Consider the following 12,363-nt stretch of genomic DNA (forward strand, 5'->3'; position numbering starts at 1 on the left):
TTCCATAGTTTCATTCTCCATGAACATTGCTTCTAAAACTTGAAAGTCCTTGTCTCAGCTTCTAGTATAAGTCCTTGGAGAACTTTGAGAAATTGAGCCCCCCGATATCGTATCATTATCCCCTTCTTGAAAAGGATTCATCCTTGAATCCGTACCTTTCAAGACATAGAAGAGTATGAATACATATCCTCTCATAAAACAAACAAGGTAATCATCATTAGACAAACGATAATACCTTCAGTAAGCATAGCATGCAATTCCAACACAATAAATGACTCACTCTTATGATATAACCAAGCATCACAAGAATCTAGAAAAAGTATATGTCCAAATAATGCCCAAGACACTTGGCCATTCACGACATTTTGACCAAAGGGTAAATCAAAGGAACCAATGCATTTAGAAACAAAAACACAGAAGTTCTCATTGGCCCTAGCTTTCAAGAAGCACACACATACCCTTAAGTCAAGAAACACGCGATATCCCTCATGGTTAAGTGCAATATCACAAACAAGACCAATTTAAATCAAGAAACTATTCATTGCACTAGCTCACCTCAATAAAGGATTCACTACCAAGTTAACATCGGGGTCAAATACAATGATATTCCCCACACTATTTTGCTCACATCCTTCATGCAAGCACAAACTGAATCAAGTAATAACACTACTAAAGGATCACAAGAATGACTAGAAGTGTTATTACCATACTCATCACACAAAGAAGTTACCTCTATTTATATGATAGAGTTTGACTAGACACAGTGTTTAAGAAAGAGAGACTTTTGAAACTTGTGGTTTAAAACAAACCATAGATATTTGTATGGTTATAAATCATTTCATTAAGGGTAAAAGAGGAAGTTTGAAGTTAAATTATTTCCAAAATATAGAAATGTATCATTTTTTTTGGGACAGACTTAAAAGGAACGTGTATCACATAAATTGAGACAACCACCATTGATAATTTAAAATATCTAAAAGACATGAAATAATTGGGATCAAAGAACAACTCGTTTGACTCTCGAAAAGCGAAAGTGTCAAAAAATTGAGACCGAGGGAGTATCAAAATAGAAGTTGGATCAAATTTTCTAAAAAAAAAAAAGTTGTTGATCTTTTGGCACTACATATATGGCAATTTGGGGAAGAGTTAGTTATGCTAAAAGCACCAACTCACGAAAGCCGTTATTCATTATTCCTTGGATAACACAGCAATGTCTCTTTCCATGCATTCTCCGCAAAATTTTCATCTTCCCTTTTCTCTTCTTATTACCATTTTCGCGATTAGCAGAGACTTCCGCTTCCGTTGGTCCCAAAGGTAAAAGAAAAAAGAAAAAGAGACGGTCTACTTTTTTTTTTATGATTCTCTTTCTTGTAAATACTACAGAAAATAGAATTATCTGATATCCTCAAAAATTCTTGTTACAATGACAAATTATTTGGGTTGTAGTTACCTTTTAGAGGGGTTTATATTTCCATGTTCTTCTGTTTCTGGGTATAGGGTATGTATGAGTTACAATATAATTTCCCTGCATGGCCATGCATTGTCAATGAACATATTGCCCTTTATCGTCATTCGTCAATATACTTTAATATCTTTATATTGCCCATGCAAATTAATAAAGCGAAGGATGAACATTGGTTTTATGAATGAAATTTGCCCATTGATCAGACACATCCAAGAAAAAGGATTTCCCCAACAACACCCCCCCCCCCCCCCCCCCGCCCGGCCCTCCCTCTTTTAACGTGGGTGTGTGAATTGAATACTAGTTATCTTGTTGAATTAGAAACTAAAACTTTAGTCATTGACTCATTTGTTGATCAGGTTAAGCGATCTTGGAAAATTTAGGAGATAATTTTGATTGATTACAAAGAGTGCAAATTGAGAGGTTACCGGTTCTCAACTGCATTTTGAAGTTTTGAACTTCTCTTGAGCTGATTAGTAGCTTACTGGATTTATATGTTGAATCTTTTATTGAGCCCAATCTGACAAAAGCAAGTAATCTTTGGTGTATATAGACAGACATGCATTAAATATAGAAGAACGTGATTCAAGGCTTTGATCAAAGTTCCCAGCCAGAAATTGTTTTTTTTTTTCCTCTCGTCGTCTATATTGTGGCTTATTATATGTATTTGCACATTAATATCTATGACAGAATTTTATTCAACACTGAACAAGCATGACTTCTGATTTACTGACAGGATTCCCTACTTGTAGGGCACTGTATATTGTAGTTCTTTCACTAGGGTTCGGTTGCCCACCCCCTCATGGGGCAGTGCTGGACTAAGGTAATGTATGAAAAGAGGTCATTCCAATTTCATTCCGATATTTGTTAAGTCTTTTTCTTTTCTCTGTTTGAATGGCTGTTATATTTGTATTAGTCTCATCCTTGTCTGTCGCTTCTTTTTTGGCTCTCGTCACTATCAACAGGAAATGTGTGCGCGCGCGCGTATGTGTCTGTGTGTGTTTATCTTTAACACTTTGTGGGCTTTAAACTTCAGGTGACTAACACATCATTTAGATGGTTAAGGTCCAACTTAGCAAAATCAACTTGTTCTTATAACAGCCTTGCCTCATTTTTGTACTAGTAACTAGACCAGTAAAACCCTTGAAGAAACACACTTGTGAACACTGGGCACCAAATTGTCTTTTGTAACTCCTAGGCAAGCCCTCAATGTTGAAATTCCACAAAATTTCATTAAATGGAATTAAATTTCTTCCCATCTGCGTAAGCCTTGAGGTGCAGGATTACCTAATATATGTACGTGGTGGTGAGAGACTGAGAGGTAGATCTAGTAGATTAGTTGAGGTACGTGCAAGCTGACTTGGACACTACCATTATTTGAATTTAAAAGGAAAAAGGGAAGTGCCAAGTAACATATCTTTGATGGATTTGAAGATATTTGTCACCAGATAAATTAATTCTCCGAAAGTGCTTATAGATTCTATGCTTGTGTTTGTCCCATCTTGACTTCTAAATCCAATTAAGATATTGAATACTCTTCTGGTCTTTTTAGATACTTATGCTAGACTGTATTATCCATCCATAATCGACGATATCCAATTGAAAGAAGTACACAACTCTTTGCTGGACAATTCTCTTACTTGCATTTACATTCCAAGGATATGAGCTACTTGATACATCATATGTAAGACAACAGAATCGTGGTATCGTCTCTTTTAGATTTGCAATGGTTTCCACATGTCTATCTCTGCTGCTCCTTTTAGCGGTTCATCTCTTTTTTCTGCCTTTCTTCCCTGGCATAGGGGAGGAGGAAGGAGGTTCTTTGTATGTGTTCAGTTGGAAAATGACTTGCCTTAATTGGAATCTCTTCACTTATTTCTTAGAGTAATGGTCTAACCCTTCTTTCTCAATCTAACCCCCCCCCCCCCCCCCCCCCACCACCACCCCTTTTTTTTGGCTGTTGTGGTATTATTCAGAAGGAAAAAAGATAATTAGGATAACTGTCTTGTGTTGATGATTCAGAACTGTTAGATTTGTGATTCTTGCAGGTATGCAGTCAAGAGAGCAATGATGTCCCTCCCACTTTTGATATTGCTGGTGGAAATGTTTGCCTTGTGAAATCAATGGACAAGTGGGAAGAAAAGATGTCTGAAGCCAATAACAGTGGCAAGATTGTAAGTTCCCTTATCCATTTTGGCTTTCTGCTTTTTTCTTTGTTCTTTTCCTATTACATATCCAGATACATGCTATAGCTTAGCCATAGCAGCACAAAATCTTGTATTAAAATTTCACTAGCATGATGTTTCATCTGTATATCTTCTTGACACAAGTATATATTATACACAACCTGCAAATATGTCAAAATCAGATAACCCTCCTTTTTATCCCTTTTATACTGGTTAGTTGTGCATTTTTTGTTGTGAGTATCTTTCTCTCGTCAAATAACACTTTTCCTTACTTCTTTCTCTTCCAACAGGCGGTGGTAAATTTCAGTGCGTCATGGTGTAACCCTTGTAGAGCAGTAGCACCAGGCTATCATGAACTTGCTGATAAATACACTTCAATGATATTTTTAACTGTTGACGTGGATGAGTTAGCTGTAAATTCCAGTTCCTTCTACTCATTGTCTTTTATTTTCATGAACTCAGTTTATCAAATCTTTAGTTATGAATCTATGACACCTACTATGCTGTTGTTTTTTTTTTTTTTTCATATTACAACTATTTGAAAAGGTATGTACTTGTTATAGCCATCTTCTCTAAACCCATAAACATTGGCAAATTTCTAACTATTGGTCGTGGCTTGATGCAGGAGTTAAGTACTTCGTGGGACATAAAAGCTACTCCAACATTCGTTTTCTTTAGAGATGGCCGTCAAGTGGACAAAGTAGTAGGTGGCAACAAGCAAGAGCTCCAAAAGAAGTTGATGAATCTCGCAGTGTCTACAAGGTCCCCGGGTTGACATACTGTTGCTTCGCTGCAGTAGGAAAAATATGAATGCGAAAATGCTATTCTAAAATTCTGGTTTTGTCACTTTAATTTTGCGATTTACTGCTGCAACATCATTTCGTATTTCTATGCATATTAAGAAAAGTACTGAGATATAAGGAAGTACAATTTGCAGCTTGGAAAACAAATTCATATGGGGGTACACCTTAGTTGTGTTACCCCAAACACGAGAAAGTAAATGGCGACGTACAGTTATTACTTATCATCAATCTATGGTTTAGTCTCCTGTATATAAGAAGTCTGAAATTATATGTGCTACAAACCCAAAATAAGAACATACTACTGCTGGCATATTTTCTTTTTCATAATTCCGGCAATACGGGCAGAGATCCCTACAGAAACAGACTCAAATCGAGGTTTTACAGTGGTACGAAATCTTGTATCAGGAGAAGACAAATGACTTGATGTCTCAACAAAGTCTGACTCTAGCCAGTGGACATGACAGTAGTTATGAAGTGGCAAATCGAATTACGATACGCATTGTCCGTTGACAAAGGAATGGCACAGGATGAGGGCAAGGATGTGGGAATGATGAAATAATATGGGAGTGACTTCAACAAAGCATGTTCAACGCACAACACCAAACTATAGGAGATTATGTTTTCATTATTGATGTCACTCATTTATATACAACCCAAGTAAATTGATGTCACAATATAGACACTTCTTATACAATACTTCCTCATGTTGCAGGAAGGTATGACAAACATAAAGTTGTAAACCCTTGGTAGGGTTCTTGTACAAGCAAGTATTTCCAACATAGTTACACATCCACTGTCAGTAGAGAACAACATCATGGAACATTCATTATAGCCTACAATGAACTGTAGTGACTCAAGAAGTAAATAGCAGGGGAATAAGAAAAAGCTGCTACACCTCGGAAACCATGCAGGGTTAAGAGAGAGAGAGCAAGCGTGATGATTAATTATTCTGCAGGCATGCAAACTGCTGGCTTCACATAACTGAAACCCTTGAATGGGTTCTCACCAGATTTTGGACTAACAGCAGGAGAATCTAGCAAAGGCATGCTGGTCCATTGCTCCTCAAAATTGGCAATACACAGCTTCCCCGAAACTTGGGGACAGAAACTTGGCTGAATTTCTTGAGCATCTAATTTCTTCCAATTGATAGACCTGAACCATTTGTGACTCTTTATCTGATCACTACCTCTTGACCCACAGCCAAGGCGCTTGCTTGCTTCCTTGTGTAGCAGCTGAAGAAATACAAACACATAAGAATCCTCTAGTATCCACTTTCCAAGTTCTTAATATCAGTAACTATATGAGAAATATAATATAGCCTGGTGAATGGTATTATATGTTAGTTGATACATAACACTATCTAAGCAGTAGGGGCTTTCATATCATCCTAGCTTTATATCCAAAGTAGCATATACATAAGTGAGACGTAGCAGCTCAGGTGAGGTTTGGTTTTTTGCTGAGCTTAAGTATAGCTAGTAAAATCATGGCAGCAGCACTATTTTGATGAAAATGAAGCCCTCCAAAGAAAAATTCACTTCTTATACCCTAATAAACTAACTGTCTCATAGAGATATACTTCAGAGCTTTACTTTTGTTTGCAACTTATAGATGAATGGCTTGGTTACACTGGGTAGTGACCAAGCCATTCATCTATAATACCTTTTCAATTTTCTGGGAAAAGAAAATATGACCCTACTTCTTTGTAGAAATAATTGCTTCATCTATGGTATAAAAAACAAACATATAAATAATAACATAAATCTTCAGTGACATGCAATCTGAAGCATTTATAAAGGGACCATCAAGACAAATAGTGTCTTCTATCTTATCAAAACAAAAAACAATTAGTATCTAGTATTTGAATATTTGTCAGTAACAAAGTAACCACTTTCATATCTTAGAAAGAAAATGTAGCTTACCCCTTTCAACATTGAATGTGCATCACTAGATAAAAATGCTGGCAGCTTAATCTTGTCCTTTATGATCTTCTGTTGAACTTTCTGTCTATTCCCAACAAATGGAGGCTGAAAAAATGCAAATGAGGAAAATGTTAGGTTAATGAAATACAGCTTATGAAAAGTTAAACATAAGAAGGATGTCATGTTATGTTTATAACATAGATTCTTATGAAGTCATAGAAGAAAACTTAAGTTAAGCCAGACAATTGCATTAATGTACAATAGAATAGACAACAAAAGTTACACAATATATGCAAGGATCAAGTGCAAAGAGAGTAGAAAATTGCATGATGATCTGGCATCCAACAGATTGATATTATATCTGGTCAACTCCAAATTTCAGATGATTAGTCAATGAGAATAGGGGTAAGGTTTGTGTACACTCTACCCTCCCCAGACCCTACTTTGTGGGATTTCAATGGGTATGTTGTTGTTGTTGTTGTTGAGTCAAGAATAGGCCAATGATTTCCCAGTCTTTTAACAAACTGATGACCTAAGCTTTATATTTTAACTACAACTGCGACCAACTGAAGGGAATTCAAAATTCAGGGCAACTTATTAACCAAAATAACAGACCTTTCCCGTCAGCATCTCATACAATAGAACTCCCACGCTCCACCAGTCTGCAGCCTTATCATGACCTTTCCCAAGAATAATTTCAGGTGACATATATTCAATTGTTCCGCACAAAGAGTTGGATCTCGTGTTCTCATCGAACTGCTTAGCAAGGCCAAAATCAGTCAGCACTACCTGCAGCAAACATATCACATACGCGAAAGGTCAATGGAGGACTACCGAGAATGATTCCAGATCCTTGTGAAACAAAGAGAACAAAGTTTCTTTGAGTTATCAACTATGGAACTAAAAACAAGTCTATGGTCTTTCCATGGAAATTAAAAGGAAGCAACTAAAAACCATCAACAAACAGCGTCAAGTAGATTCAGGGAGTTGGGAGAAAGGGGATATCTTACATGCCCATCAGCATCCAAAAGGATATTTTCTGGTTTAAGGTCCCTGTGCATTATCCCATTAGAATGGAGGTGAGAAACAGCAGAAACAATCTCAGCAGTGTAGATACGTGCCAAATCCTCCCTGAAAAGAAGCAAGTTAGCTAGTTGCTTGAACCACAATATTCCTAGTTTTATAAGAAGGGCTATTTATCAAGCTACCTGAATAGGCCTTGCCTATGGAGTTGAAAGAAAAGGTGTCCGCCGTTAACAAAGTCAAGCACAAGGTATAGTCTGTATTTGGTCTGCAATAACAGGAAATAGAATAAAAGAAATCAATAATACTTAGAAGTGTCATATAATGTAACCTAATCAGATACATATTAAGGAAACAAAGGGTGAAGTTCACATAGCTAAGATCCAAGTTTGAGGATTTAAATTCCTCCTCACAGTGGGCTGGAGTTACATAAAATGTATGCAAGTCCAAACAGCTGTTATAAACATCAATTTACATATAATTGTGGCAAAGCATCACCTGGAAAGAGTATCTGAGCTGCACAATAAATGGATGATCTATTTTTGTCAATACATCTCTCTCCGTTTTCATGTACTCAGCGTGATCTTTCTCCAAAATCTTATCCTTCCGCATAACCTTCATTGCAAGAATTTCAGAAGTCCCAATCTTCCTCACCTGATAAACTTTTCCAAATGCACCTTGGCCAACAACCTTTAAGACTTCGAAATCATCAAGTCCCACAGACCTTGGGGTAGTAACATCAGCATGAACACCACTTTTATCAGTAACAGCAGTATCGAAAGTAGCTTCCTCAAGATGATCTTTGGTCTCTCCACTATCTCCCTCGACAAGCTCCAGCAAGTGCTCGTTCTCACGAAGTGTGAGTTTGCTAAGCTTCAGCGATTGACTGACATAGTTTGTCGGACCAACAAAGGAATGAGAGCGGCTATAAATTACAGCTGGTTCTTCATATGTGAATCCATTTGTTTCTGACACTGCAACATTCTCAGAGTTCAAAACTGGAGCTGGAGCAGGACCAAATACGTCCGAGAAATCCAAATCAATATCATCCAGTGATATGACTTTAGGGTGTTGCAATGGGAGCAGCACGTGGTTATGGAAAGGCTTCCCAGTTGGTTGTGAAATTTTAGCAGAAACCATTTTAACCAAGAGTTAGACAAGGAGGGAGAGAGTATAGTAGATCAACCCCAACTTCCGCACGGCTACGAGAGAACTACCCTTGAAGGTCCCCTAACGACAGCCTTGAAAAGAAGGAAATTCTCAAATGCAACAAGTGTTCCAAAAAATCGGGGGAAGAGGCAGGCGAGAATCCAGAAAAGAGAGTTCTTCTCGTTTCCCGCTTTACAGGAAAGAGTGTCTTCAGCAGTGCTTCTCGAATTCATGAAGAACATGCAAACGAGGTGGTGTTTATTAAGCCAAATACCCTGGAATGTTAGAAGAAAATTGTCAGCGTATATCGAGAACCAGAACAACATTGACTAGAAACCTAACATTTCAAAAAACTCAGAGGATGTTAAGAAACTGAACATAATGGGAAGGGAATCAAATGAAAGTAGAGACAATCAGTAGTAAGAAGAGCTTTCACTTGTTCAAACTAGGTAGGAAAAGAGACAGCTTTAATCTTCATTTGTAAAAAAGGGAAGAGATAAAAATTAAACCACCCCTGGCGTCTGTACAAAATAGAAGAACTATCAATGATTCAGACTTAGTTAAATGCAAATGGCATTATTTTTTATGCAAGACGAACCCTTCAGCTGGGAGAGAAGTTCCAACATCCATTTTCAAAACTATTTTAAGCGAATTAAACCTACCTATGCTCATAGCTTTCCCGTTTGGCCATGGATAGTTTTCACTTTTTTTCGGAATATTATTCCGCAAAACTGTTTGGACATAGAATTCTTACAATCTTCCGGAATCCAACTTCTTTCTCGAATTCGAAAAACTCCAAAAAGTTGTTTTCACAATTTTCACTCCAAATCACTCACAAAAATTCAAAAACAACTCCAATTTTATTCATGTCCAAACATAACACTAAGTTCCACATTTCATTTTCAACTTGAAAACAAATAGTACTACTTTTTCCCAAATTTCACAATTCTTATGTCCACACGCTCACTCAATATGATCAACCAAAAGTTTAAATGGTACCAATTGATTAGCTGATCTGATCTCAGTTCACACTTTAGCACACAACACAAACCCTTAAACCAATAGAAATCTCATCCTACAACTCCTGATTCCCAACCTGAAACACTACTTCTGAATAGAAATATCGTTCCAAAATGTATCTAAGTTCAAATTTAAGTTAAGATTGCAAAAAAAGAGCATAAGGGGTCGTTTGGTACGCGGGGAGGGATTATTTTATCCCACCTCCTAGGTGGGATAAATTAGTCCGAGGATCATAATCTCAGGACTATAATTTCAGGATAACTTAGTCCGCAAACCTACCGACCCCTGAATATCGTAATAGATAACCAATTCCACAAAAAAATTCAACTTTAACAAATCAGTCACTATAAACACAAGAAAATCAATAGCTCAAATACATCAATATACAAAAATACTCAGGCATCATCTATAAAACAGTTAAAAAAAAAGACAATCCAACCCCATGAAGTCCTAACAGTATTAACTTAATATGTAATGAAAAGGAGAAAAAAAAAAAAGATAGGATATTTACCTGAATGAAATTGCAGAGAGAAGAGAAATAGAAAGAAGAGCTATTTATATATTACCTGTGTCGTGTGGCCGCTTATAACCAACTTTGAACTGAAATTTAACTTGGTTAAAATGTGGTTTTTATGTCGTGGATTACGTGGCATGTTTTGAGTGGTTATTCGAATAATGTCCAGCTTTGAATCCTAGTCAAAACAGGCTTGCTTGTAAATACATTATTTTTCTTTTTTGTGTTTGGAAAACGTTAGCGGTATGCCAACTCAACAATGGATTAGTTTAGTTCTTCACGGAAGGTTAGAGTCTAATTACTTTAACACCCTCGGCTCAGTTATCGAGGAATCTTTTTTTCTTGATGTAGGAAGATTAATGTAAGCGTTTGAATTTGTGGCATATTCCAATTCCCAAAAAGCATAACCTTTTCTATGTACCTATACGAAAAGAAAGAATAACCTTTTCGGTGAATTCTCTGCCCGATCAGTTTCTGATATTTTTGCTTTTTAAAAGTCAATTTAACTAAATTTTAAAGTTAAATTTGATTCGATTAACTCAATATTTAAAGATTAAAATTTATTGAAAACTACATGAAAAGTGTTATAAGTTGAAAAAAAAATTCATATCATTTTGGCGAAAAAATAAATCTTAAAATATTGGTCAAAGCTCATGCAGTTTGAATATCTGGAGGCAAAATTATCACATAAATTAGGACGGATGGAATGTTTTCTATCCACTTGTTTTTAAGTGGAAAAAGAAAGAACGAAATTTGATTTTCTTTTCAGAAATTTTTACTTTCCATTTTATAACAAATTGTGCTTGTCCTGTAAGACAGTTTCTTTTGTGTTTTAGGAAAGAACAACAATGGCTTAATACCTAGATGGACCTTTAAACTTGACATGTTTTGTAAGATAGACATATAAACTTATAAGGTGACCAGATAGACACTTAAATTTACTCAAAGTGTATTTTTCAAGTTTTTCAGTTGTTTTGAAAACAAAAACTATATTTTTCAAACACTCACAATTTTCATGGCCAAACAAGCCCTAAATATATCACAAAATATTTTTTTTAAAATGCAAAAATAAGGCAAACGCATATACATGAGACTATAAATGTGCACTTAAACCAATAAATACTCGCTAATCGCAATTTTGCAGCTTTCAATTAACTCGGATTTTTTTTTACACTTGAATAATTAAAAAACAATAACTTTAACCAATAAAAATCCTTAAAAAAAGAAATTTCAAATTAAGAAATTTCTAAGTTCAGTATTTCAAGTGTAAAAGAAATTTCAAATTAAGAAAACTGTAAAGCCGAGAAGAAATTTCTTAATTTGAAATTTCTTTTTTTAAGGATTTTTATTGGTTAAAGTTATTGTTTTTTAATTATTCAAGTGTAAAAAAAAACCGAGTTAATTGAAAGCTGCAAAATTGCGATTAGCGAGTATTTATTGGTTTAAGTGCACATTTATAGTCTCATGTATATGCGTTTGCCTTATTTTTGCATTTTAAAAAAAATATTTTGTGATATATTTAGGGCTTGTTTGGCCATGAAAATTGTGAGTGTTTGAAAAATATAGTTTTTGTTTTCAAAACAACTGAAAAACTTGAAAAATACACTTTGAGTAAGTTTAAGTGTCTATCTGGTCACCTTATAAGTTTATATGTCTATCTTACAAAACATGTCAAGTTTAAGGGTCCATCTAGGTATTAAGCCAACAACAATTTTCTAGGAAAGCACTGAAGTATTAGGCGTCATGTTTTTATTTTTTGTGAATTTTTCATCTTTGAGAATCAAAATGGTTTGGATGAATAATTTGTTCGCCATTTGTATCTAATAGCCTTAAAATTTTGATGAAGAATACGTTTTCCTTCCATTTAGGTTAGAGATATTTTCTCCCTCTTATCTTAGTAGGCATTTGGCCACGAGTTTTGAAATCGTGGTTTCAAACCAACGTTTGGACATGCATTTGAAACCATGGTTTCAACTTTTTAAAATGTAAAATTTAACTCATAAGTTTATATTTTGTAAAAAAAAAGATTCATAAGTTGGTAGATATTTTTAACAATTACCCCCAACAATCATTTACCAATCTCATTAACTAAAATTTGATCAATTGATGTTGTATTTTTAGAAAGGTCTTCTAGTATTAATTTTGAGCCGGTTGTTATGAATTAGCGTATTAATTTTGTTATGAACTTTGACTTGCTCATTTGGTAAGATTGTATAAGAATTGAGAATGTTTTGATAGTTTTCACAACTTGTGGGATTTTTATATTTATGAGAAAAAATACTCCTTA

The 12,363-nt window shown here is 35.4% G+C and overlaps 2 protein-coding genes across 3 annotated transcripts; one reads left to right on the top strand and one right to left on the bottom strand.

Annotated features, from left to right (window-relative positions):
- The first annotated feature begins 1,231 nt into the window (after nucleotides 1–1,231).
- On the top strand, nucleotides 1,232–5,040 carry LOC132611212 (thioredoxin H4-1-like). Its single transcript, XM_060325623.1, has 5 exons — nucleotides 1,232–1,314; nucleotides 2,215–2,285; nucleotides 3,511–3,636; nucleotides 3,939–4,061; nucleotides 4,274–5,040. Exons 2-5 carry the CDS (start codon nucleotides 2,265–2,267, stop codon nucleotides 4,421–4,423), a joined length of 420 nt encoding a protein of 139 aa, XP_060181606.1. The 5' UTR covers nucleotides 1,232–1,314; nucleotides 2,215–2,264; the 3' UTR covers nucleotides 4,424–5,040.
- Nucleotides 5,041–5,056: 16 nt separating this feature from the next.
- On the bottom strand, nucleotides 5,057–10,138 carry LOC132611211 (serine/threonine-protein kinase AtPK2/AtPK19-like). 2 transcript variants are annotated; one of them, XM_060325622.1, is made up of 7 exons: nucleotides 10,074–10,138; nucleotides 7,892–8,817; nucleotides 7,579–7,661; nucleotides 7,381–7,501; nucleotides 6,986–7,159; nucleotides 6,371–6,475; nucleotides 5,057–5,683 (listed from the first exon to the last, which is right to left on the bottom strand). In XM_060325622.1, exons 2-7 carry the CDS (start codon nucleotides 8,531–8,533, stop codon nucleotides 5,396–5,398), a joined length of 1,413 nt encoding a protein of 470 aa, XP_060181605.1. In that variant the 5' UTR covers nucleotides 8,534–8,817; nucleotides 10,074–10,138; the 3' UTR covers nucleotides 5,057–5,395. The 2 variants fall into 2 exon arrangements, with proteins under 2 accessions (XP_060181605.1, XP_060181604.1); XM_060325621.1 differs by lacking the exon at nucleotides 10,074–10,138 and having other exon boundaries at nucleotides 7,892–9,198.
- Nucleotides 10,139–12,363: the final 2,225 nt, after the last annotated feature.

The sequence above is a fragment of the Lycium barbarum genome, chromosome 9, assembly GCF_019175385.1.
Source record: "Lycium barbarum isolate Lr01 chromosome 9, ASM1917538v2, whole genome shotgun sequence".
Lineage (NCBI taxonomy): Eukaryota > Viridiplantae > Streptophyta > Magnoliopsida > Solanales > Solanaceae > Lycium > Lycium barbarum.